The sequence below is a fragment of the Lutra lutra genome, chromosome 18 (genome assembly GCF_902655055.1).
Source record: "Lutra lutra chromosome 18, mLutLut1.2, whole genome shotgun sequence".
Taxonomy (NCBI): domain Eukaryota; kingdom Metazoa; phylum Chordata; class Mammalia; order Carnivora; family Mustelidae; genus Lutra; species Lutra lutra.
The window spans coordinates 35,809,642-35,828,231 of NC_062295.1; the positions used below are offsets into that span (position 1 = coordinate 35,809,642).

At 55.9% G+C, this 18,590-nt stretch overlaps 1 protein-coding gene across 4 annotated transcripts in view; it reads right to left on the reverse strand.

The window, feature by feature from the left end:
* Nucleotides 1–4,219: 4,219 nt before the first annotated feature.
* Nucleotides 4,220–18,590, reverse strand: part of GRID2IP (Grid2 interacting protein) — a 54,238-nt gene continuing 39,867 nt past the window's right edge. For 2 of the 4 annotated variants that reach the window (XM_047714161.1, XM_047714158.1), the window contains 17 exons: nucleotides 18,211–18,305; nucleotides 17,755–17,938; nucleotides 14,652–14,806; nucleotides 13,600–13,749; nucleotides 13,234–13,331; nucleotides 12,954–13,071; nucleotides 11,832–12,187; nucleotides 11,033–11,449; nucleotides 10,415–10,502; nucleotides 9,537–9,614; nucleotides 8,813–9,009; nucleotides 8,314–8,469; nucleotides 8,087–8,173; nucleotides 7,049–7,178; nucleotides 6,852–6,970; nucleotides 6,025–6,189; nucleotides 4,220–5,766 (listed from right to left, as the gene is read on the reverse strand). In XM_047714161.1, coding sequence (XP_047570117.1) covers nucleotides 5,695–5,766; nucleotides 6,025–6,189; nucleotides 6,852–6,970; nucleotides 7,049–7,178; nucleotides 8,087–8,173; nucleotides 8,314–8,469; nucleotides 8,813–9,009; nucleotides 9,537–9,614; nucleotides 10,415–10,502; nucleotides 11,033–11,449; nucleotides 11,832–12,187; nucleotides 12,954–13,071; nucleotides 13,234–13,331; nucleotides 13,600–13,749; nucleotides 14,652–14,806; nucleotides 17,755–17,938; nucleotides 18,211–18,305 — 2,665 coding nt within the window. In that variant the 3' untranslated portion in view covers nucleotides 4,220–5,694. The remainder of the gene's footprint in view (nucleotides 5,767–6,024; nucleotides 6,190–6,851; nucleotides 6,971–7,048; nucleotides 7,179–8,086; nucleotides 8,174–8,313; nucleotides 8,470–8,812; nucleotides 9,010–9,536; nucleotides 9,615–10,414; nucleotides 10,503–11,032; nucleotides 11,450–11,831; nucleotides 12,188–12,953; nucleotides 13,072–13,233; nucleotides 13,332–13,599; nucleotides 13,750–14,651; nucleotides 14,807–17,754; nucleotides 17,939–18,210; nucleotides 18,306–18,590) is intronic. The other 2 variants (XM_047714159.1, XM_047714160.1) reach the window with 2 other exon arrangements.

The following is an 18,590-nucleotide window of genomic DNA, read 5'->3' on the forward strand; positions in this document are numbered from 1 at the left end:
GGAAAGGCGAGCACATGGAAGTTAGCATTAGGGAAACCCCCACCCCCCACCAGTGTCCACAGTACTCAGTTCTGAGAGGCTATGCAGCGGTCATGGACAAGCCAATCCCACAGGTTGCCTTGGCCAGAACTGCTCCTTCTTCTCCTCCCTCACTTGGGGTTCAAAAAACTCCTCTCAGCCAAGGTCGTCTTGTTACATCCAATTTTGTATTTTTCTTTTTCATTTATTATGTCATAAGCCTTCTCCCGTGACTTCACACCTTCTCTATATTTTATTTTATTTTATTTTATTTTTAAAGATTTTATTTATTTATTTGACAGAGAGAAATCACAAGTAGGCAGAGAGGCAGGCAGAGAGAGAGGAAGGAAAGCAGGCTCCCCGCTGAGCAGAAAGCCCGATGTGGGGCTCGAACCCAGGACCTGGGATCATGACCCGAGCCGAAGGCAGCGGCTTAACCCACTGAGCCACCCAGGCGCCCCAACACCTTCTCTATATTTTAATCACTATGTTCCAGTCCAACATGCAACTGTCATGTATCCTTTCACAAATCCTTTGCTTTTGCCCGTTCTTGTTGTTTCAGATCAACTCCACAAACAAACGGACAGCTGTGTGCCTCAATGACTATTTGCATTCCTGTTTCTGTGGGGTGAATTTCCTAGTGATGGCTATCATCCATTTCACCAGACTGGGGGATATGACACCATGGGGGTTTTAACTGCTCAAATCACAATGCTTCTAAGATTGCTCTGGCTCAGACTTGTGGGAGTTCTGGTCTTTCTCCTGGGTTTTCCCTCCTCAAAGAGCTTCTGGGGAATTCTTGAGGGATGGGGCCATGTGCCACACATCTGTTGTGGTGGCCTCCTGAATCTTGATCTGGGTCCTATGCTCTGAGCCGCCATTTCTGCCCACCCTGCTTGCATCCCCGAACCAATTCCCTCCTAACTCATTTAAGTTCTGCCAATGCAACTAAGCACCCCCCCCCCCGCCCCAGGAGGTTTCTTCCCAGCACCCAGTGAGGGAGGCAGGGCCTCTGTCCCTGTAGCTCTCACGAGGCAGGGCCCAGATCACCTCTCGCTACTAAGGAGTCCCCAGCTCCACGCCAGCGGGCTCTCCCCTTCTGCACCCTATAGTCCTTCCTGCCTGTGGATGTGAGACAAACTGGACATCCATTTCCTTCTGTGGAAACCCCCCACATGGTCCATGAACACACAATCACTGTGTTTATTCAATGCTGGTGACATCAAGAATCCAAACTCTCTTTAGAGAAAATAATTTCCCTTCCCTTTCAAGACACTGTCAAGGTAAAGATGGAGCTCATTTGTACAACTAAACAGACCCTTTACCTCTTGGTCTGTGGAACCAGCAGCTGGTTTCGTGGTAGCTCACGGTCCCCCCTTACCCAGAACACTGTGCGGGTCCCGCCTTCCTGCCAATGACGGGCCCACTGGGTGAATTTCCTCAAACAAAGGACATCTTCAAAACAAGGTAATCAGCATCTTTTCATCTAGAAACTGAAACTGCCAACTAGCCTCAAACACAGTTCCCTTGTTAAAATTGAAAAGCAAATCACGTCCTTTGTTATGGGGTACCCCACTATTCCCTAGGGCGGTGTGAATGTGCCAACGGGTGCGGACCCTCTATTTCAGGGGTTACGCACTCACAGCTGGGCCCCATCGGGCTCACAGGCATGTTTTCTTTGGCTCATCACAGATACTCTCCCTTACAGTTTTGCACTGACTGCCAACATTTCACCAAGACATCGTAAATAAAAAAATCTAGATTTCTAGCTTCCTTCGAGAAAGCCTGTAGATCAGGTATCACAAGGTGTGCCTCCCCACAGCAAAGTCCACGGGCTGGTTCCCCCTTCAGTTGGGGGATCTGCTCCCCGGCACCCCCATGCTCTCTCCTGTCCCTCTGTGTCAACCACTCTCCATCCCTGGTCTTGTGTTGCTTTCTTGCACCTGCTCACTTCTTGTGTTTGCTTTGCTTGCTAAGGCTTCTGTGGGCTTTTACTTTGCAAACCTTGTCCTAGTGCTTCGAATGCACGCAGCCAAGCCATCTGACAGGAGGGAGGTAGTCATTTTCCTGAGCAGCTTGGGAGCCCTGTATCTGGATGTGATTTCGGTTTGATCTAATGGGCAATGATTGAGTGATTGCTGTGTGTAAAGGCTAGAAGCAGCGGAGCCAGTGGGAAATCAAGCTGTTGAGAGAGTTATCGGTACACCTTGACCCCTGGTAGCCTGAGCCTGGGTGTGTGAGAATTTGCCAAGGGAGGGCAAACAGTGCCCAGTGTTGCTTCAATAAAGGTCAGTTAAGATAAGAATAAGCGTGCCCTGTGGCTTCCTGTCAGGGAGATAGGAGGTTGAGGGGGATGATGGGAGAGAAAGCCAGGTGGCTGAACACTGAGAGGTGAGCGGATGGTGGGGATGCAGAGACAGGGAGAGTGGGTCACAATTCGGAAAGGCTGGATAAGGCCCTGGGACACACCTAGATTTGTAAAATTGTGTTGAGCAGCACAAAGGTGACATTTCCACACAGAGGATGGGCTTTCATGTAGACAGGGCTGTTTTTGATCCAAAAAGTCACAAACCTTGCTGAGTTTCACTTTTTATTTGTAAAAACGAGAGGACAAAAACCCATCTCAGAGGGTCACCGTGAACATGAAACGAGCTGAAATATGTAAAATGTTGGGCACACTACCTAGTAAACATGGGTGATCAGGAAAGGTGGCATGTAATTAGGCTATGTTATTTGGGTAGTATTATTGAGAAATTGGTAAATTCCTGGGGCATAAATGCTTGCCTTCACAGCTTGTCACTTGGTGAGGTGTTGCTGGGGGGACAGGGTACACGTATGGCTCACATATAGGGCCTTGTGCTGACTCAGGTATAGAACCTCCGTGACGCAGGACTCTAGAAAACCAAACTCAGGGAGGCTGCCGCATAAGGTGTTTGCACTCGCTGTGGTGCCTGGCACATAGTGGGCAGTCAGAAAGTATTGGCCAATGCATTTATGAATGAAGAGCGCTCACTGAGAATGTGAAAAGTGAACATCCACAACCATCTGTGGACGGGTGCTCTTAGCCAACCCTCTTAGTGCTGCAAGCAACAGAAACCCATTCAAACCAGCCTAACCCAGAAAACTAAAATAAATTTGGAAAGTTTACAAATGGAGGCGAAATGTGTTGGCTCAGAGACTGACAAGTCCAGATATCTGCTTCAAGCATGGTTGGATCCTGGAACAAAGAGGTGTATGGAGCGGGCTTCTCTCCTCTTCCTCCCTGTGTTGGCTTTGCACCCAGGCAGGTGTTCTCCACATGGTGGTCCTGGGAGCCCCATCCGGGGTTCCACCCTCTAGACATCCAACAATTCATCTAGAAGACAGGGAGCCTCCCTTTCTAAACAGTGCTAACTTGAGTCTAACTGAATGCTGAACCACCCAGCCAGAGTCATGAGACCATCCTTGTCCAATCAGCCCTGCTCAGGGCCTATGAGTAGGGGAGGCACAATTTCCCAAATGAAAACTGGGGTGCTTTCCCCCACAGAAAGGAGACTAATTGGTCTAGGCAGGTGCAGGGCACTACTGTCCACCGGAAGGTGTAGAGTCAGGGAACTAGGCAATGGGTAACTAGGTAAGAGAGAGGGAGAAGCATGCTACCAGGACGACACGCAGAAATGGCTAACCAGAGCTGAGTTGTCAGGACCGAAGCCACTGAAGAGTTCCGGAGGCTGTGATCTGTACTGGCATGTCTGGCCAAGTGGGCAGGCAGTAGACTAATTGTAAAAATGGCCCTGATTCTCCACCCATCCCTGAATCCACGTCCCCTGCCATGTGACTTGGCATCACCTCTCATCAAGAGTGGAACCTATTAGCCCTCCCCTGGAACCTCGGCTGGCCCTGTCACTTGCCAGGAGACTGTGGTGGAATGGTGGTACGCCAGATCTGCGGTCTGAGCTTAGACATCAAGGGGGCTTCTGTGATTTTCCTTCTGTGACTTTGGTTCTCTTGGACCCCTGCCTCCACCATGGGAACCATCCTGGCTATTTGGCTGGAGGATGAGAGGCCACATGAAGCCGTCCCATCTGTCCCAGCCAAGGCCCCAGATGGGAGAGAGAGACCTGGGAAAGAGGGTGGGGAAGGGCGAAGAGGGAGAGGAAGACAGAATCTTAAGCAGGCTCCACACCCAGCATGGAGCCTGACAGGGGATTCGATCTCATGACCCTGAGATCATGACCTGAGCTGAAATCAAGAGTCAGATGCTTAAGCAGACTGAGCCACCCAGGCGCCCCAGGTTTATAGGGTGGCTGTGAGTGGGGAACAAGGAAAGAACATACATGGCCTCAAAGAGCAGTTGTGGGAGACTAGCAAGAACTGAACATGTCCCAAATACTGTCCAAAAGCAACATCATCCATTTGACTGTAGGGAGAGAAGAAGAATCCAGGAGACAAGTTCAAAGCCCAGTGCAGACTTTTCTGGAAGAAAGTTAAGGAAAGAGGCAATGGGAATCTACTGATGCCGGAAACGGCCAGCGGGAGCATGGGAAGGATGGAGGAAATTAACACATCGTCCCTGTCCACAGCTGCCCTGCTCCCTGTCTCCTCCAGCCCCTGACCTCACCAGGGCCTCCAGACACACATGGGAAAGAGCCTCTGGGATCCCAGCTACGTCCCACTGTGTCATCCAGCCCAACAACTGCTCTGCGCAGGGGACCCATTCCAGGGAACATCACCCCGACCCAGCCAATCAGCCCCCAAGTCCTGCTGACCCAGCACCGGAACATCTTTCTGTTCTCTCTGCCCTCTGCCTTGACCACACCATCCCACTTTCAGGCTCCCCAAACTGAACTAAAACTTGTCTGCTGGATAAAGCCCACAATTCTCCAGTCTGACATGGCGTGTCTTCCTAATCCTCACCTCCTCTGGATCCCTGCCCAGCATCTGTTCTGCCTGTCCTGCTTCTGGGCTGCAGTTTCTTCCAGCTTCCAAGACCCAGACTAGGTGCCCGGGCCCCCAGATCCCTGTACCCAGGGATGTCCTTTCTCCTGCTTTCTTCTGAGCTGCCCCAGGAGGCTGGGGCTGGGAAAGGGACCTCAAGGCCAATTGTGCCCACTGGCTGGGCATGTTCAAGGGCAGCTGTCACCTTCTCCAGGCTCTAGAGTGAATGTTCTGCAAGGGCGTCCCTCCAGCCCACTGGGAGCAGACCCCAAGAGGAGATTCTGATGTCCTCGTTTGGGGCAGAATACGCTCTGGCCAAGCTTGGAGGGGCAGAAAGCAGACGCTGCCCCAGGGTGGGGGCCGCCCCACAATCCATTTGCGGGTCGCAGCCCTGTCACCCCTCCCTGGGACCAGCCAGAGTCCTGAGGGTGTGCACAGCCAGCACCTGCCCCAAGGCCCAGAGCAAGGCGGGGCAAAGCCAGGCCTTCCAGGGTGAGCACACCTGTGGGCAGCCAAGGTTCACACTTCTTGGGGAGTTGGCACCTCCTCTCTGCCTCAAGCCCCCAGTGCTCCATTGGAGCCAGAGTCAGGCCAAGGCCCACAGAGGGGCAGCCGGCGGACCCTGCACCTTCCCGGTGCCCAGAGCCTGACGGCTGAGGTAGCTGGAGCCACGGGGAGGCTGGGCCCCGTCTCCCACCAGGCCGCTCTGGGCTGCTCCAGGCCACTGGGACGGGCCTCAGGTAGGACAGGCTCCGCAGGTCACCAGGCCAGGGGTGAAACCATCCCCGAGCTGCGCAGGCCATCCCCAGCCTCCAGGTCACTGAGTGCTCGCTGGGGAGGAAGGGACATGTGGGGAGGGTCTGGTCAGTGGTCCCAGGAGTCCCTGACCCCATATTGCCTCATCTCCTCCCTCCTCCCGCCCGCCCCCCCACCCCCGCCCCAGAGAGCCAGGGAAGAGATCTGTCGGCCCCATGTGGGTCATGTCACACTTGCTGGAGGTCGCTTCCCGATCTGGGCTTCTTGGAGGCCCCGTATTTGACCTCTGGAGGGACTTCTCAGGGGCCCCTTGGGCCTCGCAACATGGCTCACCTCGAACTTGCTCATGAACTCTGCGAAGATGCCAAAGAAGGCCTCAGAGGTGGTGGCTTTGGAGTCCTCACCGAAGAAGGCCAGCGCCCTGCCCAGCTCCTCCATGGCCTCGCGCTGCAGCCCATCTAGGGCCCGCAACACCGGCTGGGCCGTCTCTAGGAAGGACTGAGTGGCCTCCATTAAGGAAACCGCTAGGCGCCCTCAGATTCTCTAGCTGCCCAGCTCCCACCTGCCCCGTGCCCACTGCTTGGCCGGGAACCAGGCCGTGTCCAGGGGCTCCAGTGCCTTGCATGCGGCCCTCTCAGCTGCTCCCGAAGCCCGCCACATCCAGCGCAGCCCCAAGGCCATCCACTTGCCTTCTCTGTGGGGCAGTCCCCTCCCCACCCTGGACTCTTTTCAGATGCCATGACCCCCTCCTCCTCTAACAGCCACTTATAGTAGCCCCTTGGCACTCTCTCGGCTTTGAGCTCCCCCCTTTTTTTTTCCTGCAGCATTTGTCCCTAACTGTGCTCAGTGGCAACATGTCCCTCTCCTGACTGCCTCTGGGTGGCCAAGACCTGTATCTTGTGACCCAAACCTGGGCTCTACTGCCCACGAGGACAGATGGGGCAAGGCAGCAGGTTTTGGACAGTCAAGAAAGCTCCTCTTGAGTAACAGAGACTTGGTGCAAGTGCTTGGGTTCTAAATCACTAGGACAGACGCGCTCCCAGGACACATAGCAGCCTTGCTGGGACCCAGGGTCTGCAGTGGCTGCTGGAGCGACAGCCAGCTCTCCCTGGCTTCCCCAGGGTTCACCCTGGTGTGGGGACAGGCTGCTCACTGGATACCGTCATGACCACAGCAAACTTGTCCTCACTGGAGGGGCACATGCTCTGGCAAGCAGCCTGTATCTCACTGATGGTGCCATGGAGGTCAGCCAGATCACTGGTTAGGGCCCGTTGGTTCACTGCAGGGAAGGGAACAGAACCTCATGAGCGCTGACCTCCTAGCCCTTCCTCGCCCACTGCCCGACCGCTTGGCCTACCTTTGGCAGCCAGGGGCACAGTGGGCAGGTCCTGAGCAAAGCCCAGGAGTTCTGGAAAGTGCTGGCTCAGTGATTTGGCAAGGATGTGCAGGAAGGTGGACTTCCCATCCACAGTCTTGGTGGAGTTCAGCTGCAAGTGATGCCCAACACACATCCTCAAGGACCCCATCGGATTCTTGGTCGTGTGGGTCTGGGTACTCTTGGCCCCACATCTCCTGGACTGTGGCACTAATTCCTGGCCCTTGACACTCATCAACTCCAAAGTTTATATTACTCCTCACTGTGAAGCTCTGCCGGGATGCCCACAGGCCTCCCCAAGGTGTTCGGAGGTTCCCTGGCCCAGATCTTTGAAATGCTGCCCCCCACCCCCACCCAGGAACCAGGTCCATTGCCAACAGCTAGAGGAGGCCACCAGGTGTCCTGTCCCTGGGAGCATGCCCTTGTTGGCAGATATAGTCCAAGATTTTTTAACTTCTGAGTGGCGGGGGCACCACTCACATATCTTCCCTCTTGTGGCATCTGGAACCATATGTGGCCCTTCTGTGCCTCAGACATCCTAAAACATTCATATCTACAAATGGAGTGTTTCTTCCTCCTTTTTAAAACAACTAATGGTACCCTGGGGAAAAGTCCCAGAAGCGGTGGGAAGGCTGGATATTCGAGCTGTCCTTGTTCAGATCCTAGGTGTTTTTTTTTTGTGGGGGGGGGGGCGGCGGGTAGGACACCTTGGCAGTGGTGGTGGTATTAAGGGGTAGAACCTACCAGGCAGGATTCCCTCCTTCTTCCTGGAGTCTCCCCTCCTTGCCCCCCATACTCCCTTTTTCCAGATCCTGAGGCTTGGCTTGGAAAAGCCTCCCACCCCCAACCTTTACTGCAGTTACATCCTGGCCTGCCAGCAGCCAAATTTTCCTCCTGGGGAGGGGCCCTCTAGGGTCCTGATGTTCTCTCCTTTCCTCTGCCACAACTTGGGGTGGGCCTGCCTTCCCCAGCGGTGACAGTAGGACAATCTCATGGATTACTGCCAACTGGTCCCCTCACCTCTGTCAGGAAGTTGATCTTGAAGCCGGTGGTCTTGTTGGTTTTGGGCTGTCCGTCATTGAGATAGTTGCCCATGGCCAACACAAACTGTGGAAGAGAAGATGGGCAGGCTCTGCCCAGGTCCTCACCCCACCGCCCTGGAACCACTATCAGGATGGGTCTCCAGACTGGGAGCCCCAGGGGGCAGACAGTTAGGTGGGGTGGCCGGAGAGGGGGTGCGGCCTGACCTCCAGGATCTTGGCGAGCTTCCGGCTGTTCCTGAGCTCAAGGGAGGCCTGGCGCAAGCACTCCAGGCTGCCCCGGATCTCCTCCGTCTTCTCTTGCAGGGTGGCTTGGAAGTGCAGGCTTCGCAAGCGGGTTTTGTATTCGGGAACCGAGAGCATCTGTCACGAGGCAAGGCCAGGACTCACCCGCCCCACCAGGACACTCACCGCCCCACCGCAGCCTGGGGTGGGGGTCAGCTGGCTGCCCGGCATTCCCTCAAGAAAAATAAGCACAACCCCAATATAAGCACAAAAAAAGAAGCACAATCCCATCTACCTTGGGCCCCAGGTGGGAAGGAACTGGCCGTTAAAGGTGTAACACGGGGACTCAGAGGCGCCAGCGCGGTGGCGGTAGGGGAGCGGGACTCACGCAGCCCCGGTGACGAGAAAGCCCTGACTGGAGGCGGCCGAGGACGCCGGGCAGCACCCCCTGCCCCCCCGGCGGCCGTCGCGGCCGCAGCACCTGCAGGACGAATTGGTCGGGCTCGCTGAGGCGGCCGGGCGCCTCGCGGAAGGCCTGGTAGCGCTGCTCCTCGTCGGCGTCGGGCGCGAAGAGCAGCAGCTGCGCCAGGTGCGCGGGCTCCAGGCGCCGGGGCTCCATGCTCATGAGCACCTGCCGCAGCTCCGCGGGGCTCAGCTTCAGGTGAGCCAGCAGGATGGCTGCGGGCGGGGCCGCGAGGGTGAGCCGGGGCGGGGCCAGGCGGACCGGGGGCGGGGCCCAGAAGTTCCCCCGGGATGACTGGGAGGAGCCTGGGAGGGGCAAGGAACCTGGGCGGGGCAGGAGCCTGCCCAGAGATGGAGAGAGTCCTTCCTCCGGCCGAATGAAGGTGAGGACAAGGTTCTCGAAGGGACAGACCTAGATACGGGTGGGGATTGTGGGGGTGGAGCTGGAAACGAGGGAGGAGACCGCGAGAGGGAGAGCTAGGGACGGCTGGAGGCGTGGCCAGGACCCGGGAGCCGCTCACACGTGGGGGCGGGGGCAACGAGGGGGCGGGGCCAGTGAGGGCGGAGCCCAGACCGACACCGGCACCCAGGTGGGATCTAGGACCCGAGAAAGGGCCTTCACCCAGTCGGCATCGTCGGGGGCCCCCGGGGCCCAATCCACACACGTGGATTCAAAGCTCTGCGGCCCAGAGAGAGGGCCACCTCCTGTCCCCCACAACCCCTGGGACTCCTCAACCCCTCACAGGTGTTGTAGGCCTTCTTGTGAGACAGGATCTCCACCACCTCTTTTTTCCTGAAGGGCTCAGGCCCAGGCATTGGCTCTAGAACGGAATACGGTTTAATGAGAGGAGAACAGGCTGGTGGGAGGGCCCAGGAGGGGTGTGGCCACACCCAGTAACCCAGACACCCGCTGACGTGGCCTTTAACGAATCAGCTCCAGGTGTCCCCAGTCCCCTCCTTCCTCAGTCTCCCATTCGGGACTCTCTGGCCCACATACTCAGCATGGTGTGTGCCTCTCCCCCATCCTCTTTCCCCTTGGCCCTTGGGGTTGAGCTGCCCAAGGAAGCTGAACCAACCACCTCTCCACCTTGCAGGTACTTCCTGGATGGACAAAGGCCTTTATCTTCCATCCTGCAACCACCTTCCACAAACAATATCCCGGCTGCCAGGAGCCCCACCCAACAGCTATAGGAAGATACCCAGAGAAGGGCAGGGGGACTTAGAGACTGGAAGGGACATCTAGTTGGCTCGATATGGATGCCTCCTGACCCCTTATTCTGACTGTGTGACTTTGAGTAAATTACCTAGCCTCTCTGTACCTCTTCATCAGGAAGTTAGGGTGATCACAGTCCCTACCTCGTAGAATGGTCACAGCATTAATTTAGAAACGGGGATGTCTGGCATTCTGTGAGCATGCGATAAATGCCAGCGACTATGACTATCTCCAGTTTCAGATGGGAGAAATGTTCTGAGAGGTTAAATAACTCGGGGACGCAAGAAGGAAATGGCAGGTAGGGCAGACCTCTGGGACTCTAAGTCCTGGGACGTAACAGAAGGCCGCAGGTGGGCTTACGCAGATGGCCTGGTGTGAGGGTTCCCCTAGGGCCCTCAGGCCACTCACTAGTAGGTTTCTGGGTGCCAAAATGGAGCTCCAAATCAAGATATTTCACCATGTCGCTCAGCTTGTCATAGTCAGAATCTTCCCCGAGCTGCAAGGTGGTAGAGCAGGGGGGAGGTTCAGGGGGAGGAGGAACACGAGCAGCTGGACTGCCATTCCCCACTGCCCCATCCTCTAAGAGCTGACCCAGGAGCGACAGAGGGAGATTCCCTCATCAGGCCCTGGGAGAACCCTGAGGCCCAGGAGACACTGCAGGAAAGGCTAAGTCACCCAAGTGATGAAGCAGCACGCCGCCTGCTCGTGAGGTCAGTAACACACACCCCCGGAACACTCTCCATGTGGGAGGCAGCAAGCTGCACTGCGCGGGGGGGTGTTAAGGGACAACAAAGGGGCTGCAGCCAACCAAAGGGGGCTTAAGGAGGTGGCTGAGAGGTCTGGCTCTGTCTTGAGGGGTCCTTTGCCAGGGGTGAGTTCACCAGAGCTGCCCTGGGCTTCCGATGCTGGGGGAATGGCAGTAGGGAAGTGCCAGGGGCTAGACACTGGACAGGGTTTTGTCTTCAGTGCTGTGACCCAGGCCAGCCTCCCCTGGTGGAGGGCACTCCCAAGCCCCAGGTCACCTACCTGACCCCAGATGGTGCCTTCCGAGTTCTCCACCTGCTCCCACCGCAGGCGCTTGACGCTCATGTGACTGGTCTCACTTCGCCGGTGGCCCAGGCCCCGGGACAGCATGGGGGGTGCACAGGGCACCGGTGGGGGCAGGGGTGGTGGGGGCGGTGGAGGGACAGGGTGGCTGAGTTGGGTGAGGGGCTTGGCCAGTGTCTGAGAAGGGCCCCGGGGACCATCAGGGGTGCGGGAGCTGGGCTTTGGGTCATGGAAGGGCAGAGGTGGTGGAGGCGGGGGGCTGAGTGGGGGTGGGGGGATGTGGTCGGAGATGGAGGAGTAGGTCAGGGAGCTGCCCTCCTCACTGCTGCTGATGCACTCACTAGCGCTGCTCCGCTCATTCGTCACGAAGCTTCCCTGGTCATCGTGGAAGCTCATCTGCCCGGGGCAGAGCAAGGTGAGGGAGGGTGGGCTAGCCTGGGGCAGAGGGTGGGCTAGTCTGGGGATAAGACAGGCTAGTCTAGTGGGTTAGCCTGAGGCTGTGGGTAGGATGGCCTGGGAGAAGGAATGGGGTAACCTGAGGCAAGGAATATGGGGGAGACTTGAGTGAGGGGTTTATAGCTGAGTCAAAGGGTGGGATAGCTCAGCCAGTGAGTGGGGTAGCCTGGGACAGATTCTAGGCTGGATTGGGGCAGGGAGAGGAGTAGCCTGGGGGCGATCCCAATGGCAAGAGGTCTCTTGCAGGAGCCCTGTCCCCTTTACAGGCCCCCCATGTCACACCTGGGTCCCCGTCTCTCCACATGGGCTGGCAAGTGCTTACCTCCTCATAATCATTCTCAGGGCTCAGGAAGTCATCCACGACAGTGACCCGGGGGCCCAGCTGCTCACTCAGCACATCCAGGAAGCGGTCAGTATCCCGGCTTTGCACAGGGCGGGAGAAGGTGAAGAGCTTCCTGCGGCTGGGCGGGCGGGGAGGGTCCGGGCTTGGGGGGCTGTCGGAGCGGATGGGCCCAGGGTCTGGCTGTGGGGAGGGTGCCCTGCTGCTGTCCAGGCTGGCGTAGGGGTGGGACTCAGAGCTGCTGGGGGAGGCCAGGCCCCCTGAACACAGTGGGTAGTAGCAGGGGGAGGGCAGGAGTCGCTCGCTGGGCCACGAGATGCTGGACAGGGTCCTGGGTCCTGGGGTGGGGAATCGAGTGTGAGGACCCCTCTCCAGTTAGTACCTGCATTCCAGGTGCAGGCTGGAGGGGAGGGTCCTGGGGCAGGTTGGCTCTGTGTCCCGGGGCACCTTCACTTCCCCCTCTGGACACAGCACAAGAAGACCCTAGATGACCCTGCCCACCCCCAAGCCCTTCCCTGAGGGAAATCAAAAGTAAGAGTATGTGAAGGGGAACACTACTTAGCCCCAGGACAGGCCAGACCCCCCGCTCATCTTGGAAGGGACCTCAAGGATTCCCCCTGGGACCAACTAAACACAACTGAAAAGCCAGAAGGGCTTTCTCCAGGCCCCAGACCAAGGATCACGAGGCCCCTCCAACACCCAACAGGCCCGTGGCTGCCAGGAACATCACCCAGGGGTCCTGCCTTCTGAACGGCAGAGAAACCATCTTCCCAGTTGTGCCATTCACGGAGCAATGCATGCACTTAACAGTTTATCTAACAGCCACAAGCTCTTTTGTGGCTCCTTTGGGGGAGGATCTCCGCTTTTCTAAATCCACAGTAGGGGTAAGGATCAGAGAAGGTGTGGGAAAGCCTGTGATGACCTTGACTTCAAGAAAGCTTTGCCATGGAGGGCTGCTGAGGTGCCCCACACCTCAGTCATGTGTTCATGGACCAAAGGGGAGGCTCCAAGGATGTGCCCCAGATGGGGGCAACACCCAGACAGACAGCCCAGAGGCCAGAGGTCAGTGCTGCTTCCAGGAGCCAGAACTGGCTGAGCCCCTACCTGCTGGGCCTGCCGGGCTGGGCACTGGTGGGGAGGCACGGGATCTGGACGTGGTCCCCACCTTCCCTTTGAAGCTGCTGTTCAGCCGGGACTCGAGCTCTGCATAGACAGCTGACATCTTCAGGGAGAGGAGGCCAAGGTGAGTCCAGCCCACCATCGCCTCCCCCATGAGGCCCTCCCGTGGCCTCGGAGGCCAGGCCTGGGTGATCTGGGAGGCAGGGATCTGCCCCAGCCTCAGAAGCCACGTGAACCCCCAGGAGGACAGGCAGTGGGGTCTCACCATCTTAGGATTGGGGGTCTCAGGGAGGGACGTGCCGTCACCCGCCTGGCGCTCGCCTGGAATTAGAGGAAGAGGCATCTCGGGGCAGTCGCCGGGACCTGCCAGGGGAATCAGGGAGGGTGGAGTCCACCATGGAGAGGTCTAGTGATCCCTCTGAGCTCTTAAGGTTTGGGTTCCAGCCCAGGCCCTGTGGGCAGCCATCAAGAAAGGACCAGCCAGCCCTGGAGCCCCGGGAGGGCCATCCCTCAGCCCTCCTCAACCTGTTCTCGGGGATCTCTCATCTCACCCACCCCATTCTGCAGATGGGGAAACCGAGCACTGTTGGCTCCCTCACACCCAGTCCCGCCTTTCGGTCCAGAGCCTCACCGCAACTGAGGCTGGCCTCCAGGCCCTGGGACCGGAGGCTGCGGCGGCACATGGACGAAGCCCTCAGTGAGCTGCGCCGTTGCAGCTCAGGCACCGGCTCGGGCTCCGGCTCTAGCTCTGGCTCCAGGTCCAGCTCGGGCTCTGGCTCTGCTGGGCGACATGAACAGGAGATGGGCCCTTTGTCCTCTCAGCCAGGAGACGGGCCCTTTGTCCTCTCAGCCAGCCAAAGTGCCTCCAAACACAGGAGGTGGAGGCAGTCACTGTCTGTACCAATCGGTGGCCCCAGGCCCTGCTTGGCACATGGACTGAGATGGAAGATTCCAGGTCTAGGCAAATATATGGAATAGCTTTGCCCAGTCCATACTCTGAGCCTCTTGCTAAAATCCTCGAGCCTCCCCCAGCAAATCGTGGGTGTCCAGGACCAGGGACAGCGGGCAGCTGAGGGCCAGAATGTGGGACATCTGTAGGCTGTGACGTCACTGTGTGACATAGAGCGCCTAGAACAAGTGCTGGGTTCGGCACGCTTCCAATTCCTGTGGCCTCAGTGGTGAAATGCATGGTTTTATGGGCACATGGGGCCTGTGCTAAGAGGTGCGTGGCAGCGGGAAGCGGAGGCCTCACGTGGCCCCGCAGACCTTAGTGTGCATCTGTGTGCACCAAAGCCCATCAGCCAGGTGCGACCTGGCTGTGCATTTGCTCTCCAGTTCAATAAATGGCAACCATGTGAATTTCTTGATCCGCGACATGTTTTGTGGCATGCAGTGCACACCCACTGAGGTCACTCCCATTTTGTGGGTGTGAAGCCTGGGATTTCGGGCAGATAGGTGGGGTGTCTAAAGTCTGAGGTAATGTGGGAGATAGATGCTGCTTGAGCATCAGGCAGGGAAGGTACGGCTGTGGGGCCAAGCGTGTGACTGGCCTGTGTGCACCCGGCATGTGTCTGCAGGCCTCGGGGCGCGTCTGTCCATGGGAGAGGCCCGGGTCGTCTGTCATCTGAGAATGGGTGCCTGACCCTTCAGAGGGTGGGCTGGGCAGGGCGGGAGGCTGCTTACCTGTCATGGCCGTGTAGCCCAGGAAGCACGCAATTTTCTCCTGGCAGAGTTCCTGCTCCTCGTACGTCAGCAGCTGGTAGATGAACCGCCAGAGAACTTGCTTGGCCGGCGTGTCCAGCACTGGGTAGATGTCCACGATGAGGGTGTCAATGTTCCTGGGGGAGGGTGCAGGAGCAAGGGGTTCATGACTCAGGTGCTCGCCATGGGGGCAGGGGGAGATGGACAAGGGGGCACTTCAAGGTGCCAGAACCCACCGTGCAGAGACAGAGAAGTGGGGAAGGTAGGAAGGCAGGCCCTGGAGACGGGCTCCCCTCGCACCAGATTCAAATCCTGGCTCTGCCACTTACAGACCAAGTGACCTTTCTCAAGTTACGTAATTCCCCCATGCCTCAGTTTCCTCTTCAGTAAAATGTGGGTAAAAATAGAATCTACCTCACAGAGATGCTGTATGATGAAAACACACAGAGTGTATTGGGTAACCAACTCACTCTGGCAGGGACTGGCAAATGATGGCCTGCAGCCCAAAATCTGGCCCACCTTCTGTTTTTGTAAAAAAAAAAAAAAGAAAGAAAGAAAGAAAAAAAAGTTTTATTGGAACAGCTACAACTGTGTGTTTACATATGTCTATGGCTGTTTTCGATCTACAACAGCAGGGTTGAATCGTTTCTATGGAGACTATCTGAGCCACAAAGCCATTTACTATGTGGTCCTTCATAGAAATAGTTTGCTGATCCTTGCATTATATGGGAAAATAAAACTGAGTCCGCACATAACACCACACATAAGGATGAACTCTAGGTGGATATAAAATCAAAGTATGAGAGGGGCGCCTCGGTGGCTCAGTGGGTTAAAGCCTCTGCCTTCGGCCCAGGTCATGATCCCAGGGTCCTGGGATCAAGCCCCACATCGGGCTGTCTGCTCCGCAGGGAGCCTGCTTCATCTTCTCTCTCTCTCTCTGCCTGCCTCTCTGCCTACTTGTGATCTCTGTCTGTCAAATAAATAAATAAAATCTTAAAAAAAAAAACAAAGTATGAGAAATACAATTGTAAAATTAAGAGAAGACAGTATAAGGAGAATGTCTTTTGGCCTAGGGGTAGGGAAGGGGTTCTTAAAATTTTAAGAGCCAAAGTCACAAGGCCTGAAATGTATTGAATTTGATTTTACAAAAGCGAGAATATCTGTTCAAAAACCCCAACTTGGATACATGGATATTAGATGTAACAGAAGTAATAACAAGTAACAAATGGGAGATGTTTACAGTGTTTGAAATCAACAAGGACTTGGTCTCTAAAATATACAAGGAACTCCTGCAAATCAACAACAATAAAAAGGCCAGTAAAATAAAAATGGGCAAAGGGTCTAAACAGGTAATCTATAGATAAAGAAACAAAAAAGGCTGAAAGGGATATTCAAAGATGTTTAAAACAGTCATTTCAAAACTGCAAATAAAATAAATGTCACTTTATGCCTAAAAGACTAGCATGCGTAGAAACCTGGATGGTGCCAAATGCTGGTGAGGACATGGGGATGAGGTGCCCAGGAGCACTGCAGGTGAGAGACAGCAGTGCTCTGGGAAGCAGTCTGGGACGACCTGGTCACATTAGGTAAACAAATACCTTACTAACCAGCAATGTTGCTCTTAGATATAAATTCCAAATGAATCGTATATAGCATCATGTGGAAATGTGTGCAATGATGTTCACCACTGCTATCAAGACGGAAGAGAGTGGTGACAAACTGGTGTCTGTCACTGGCAGGTAAGTAGATCAGACCCGGACCCATGAGCCACAGGAATTTGGCTGCAGTTATAATCAATGTATTACATGTACACAGAGCAACACGGCTAGATCTGAACACAGAGGGCTTGGTGAAAACAAAACAAAACAAAACAAAACACCACACCCAAGAATGCACACAGGATAGCCACAAAGGCAATGTAGACCAAAAATACAGCCCATGGCGGGGCGCCTGGCTGGCTCTGTTGGAAGAGCATCCGACTCTCAATCTTGGGGTTGTGAGTTTGAGCCCCATGTTGGGGATAGAGATAACTTAAATAAGTAAAACTTAAAAGAATACAGCCTACAAAACAGCAGTGCCCACACTTCAAGAACACGTCAGACAAAAGGATGCCCGTTAAACTCATCAGACTGGGTGGCCGTGGGAAGGGACGGATGCAGAAGAGGGAGTGGAGCTAAAAGGGAATGAAAGGTGGAAACAAGGCAAGTGTCCATCACGGATAAATGGACAGGCAACATGTGGTCTAGCCACACAATGGAATGTTATTTGGCCATGAAAAAGGGAATAAGTAGATGCTAGAACTTGGACGAACATCGAAAACATGATGTTGGGGGAAAGAAGCCAGACATAAAAGCCCACATACTGTAGGGTCTTATTTATATGAAAGCCCAGAATAGGGAAAGCCACCTAGACACTAAAGTAGATTCGTGGTTGTTCGGGGGGTGGGGTGGCGTGCGGAGGGGGGGGGAGGGGCGGAAGAGGGGGGGGGGGGACATTGAAGAGGTGCAGGGGGTTTCTTTTTGAGTGAAAATGTTCTAAAACCGAATGTGGTGATGGGTACACAGATTTGTCCATTAAAATCCGGTGCATTGTACAGTTGAATGAGTAAATTGTAGGCTGTGTGACTTATACCTTAATAAAGCTGTTGAAACAAAAAAAGAAAAGGGCGCGGATGGGTGAGGTGTTTGCACGGACCATGACAATGACCCTATGGACGAAAGAGTGCGACAGACACAGGCTGATGGTACAAAAGGAAGACACCGAACCAATCCCAACAGGCCTGGCTGGCTGGTGGCAAACACCCACAGGTGAGTCCTGTGACCTTTCCACAAATGTTTCGAAGGTCACTGCTTCACTTGACTGAGGCTGGGTCATGTGGCTGGGAGGTTTCAGAGTCAGGGTTTATGGAAGGGTCCTTTGATTGCCCACCACCCAGGGGCCCCTGGTACCAACGGCTGCTTTCTTTGGGTCTCTCCCAGGAGAAGGGGGCTCGGGAGACATAGGCAGGGAGACCCGGATGGTGAGTCTGGGCAGGATTTGGGGTCCACCCAGGGCAGCTCCCCCACCACCACCCTGGCCCACCCACCTGTGCTGAAAGAAGCTCTCCAGAGCCCGGCAGATCCCATAGCGCTCGGGAGGCGTGAGGAGGTGTTCCAGCTGCTGGCTGAAAGTCCTCCCCTGCACCCGGATGCTGGAGGGCAGGATCTCTGCTACCCACTGCAAGGAGGTGAGCGCCGAGGATGGGTTGGGGGAATCCAAGGAATCGGAGTCTGTCGGGGCCACAGGCAGGAGAGGTGCGGGTGACCCAGCGTCCCCGGACCAGAGGCGGTTTCTCTCCCAGTGGGAGCTGGGGACGGGGACAGAGGGACAGCCCCAGGCAGGGCCCTGAGGCTGCCCCATTGGAATCTACAGCACCACCTGGGGAGAGAAGCTGCAGGTTTGGGGGAAAAGCAGAGTCCTCTGCAGACTTGTAAGTCCCACACATAGAGGCCCTGGCAGGGGCTCTGTGGGCCACGAAGCCAAGTGGCCATGGGTGTCTCACCGCTGGCAAATGGGACGAGCCCCTCCTCCACCACCAGTGTGGGCATTGCGCCGCTGCCTTGAAGCATGGACACCACCTTGTCATGGGAGCAGTTCCTGCCAAGAAGAGATGAGCCTGGGAGGGCTTGACCAGGATGAGCAAGGGCCACGGTCACCCACCAGATCTCCCTGTCCTGCCTGTAGAGGCCACTCAGCAGTGCACAGCTGGGCCAGGACTGGAAGCCATTCTCCTGCTCATTTATCTCCTCTGCAGGAGACCCTCCAGACCCAGGACAACCTGGACACTTCTGGATGCACAAGGGTGGTGATCATGTCACCCCAGGCAGGGTTCCCCTTCAAGGGCAAGACACTCATGGTCCATTTAATTCTGTGTCCCCTGGG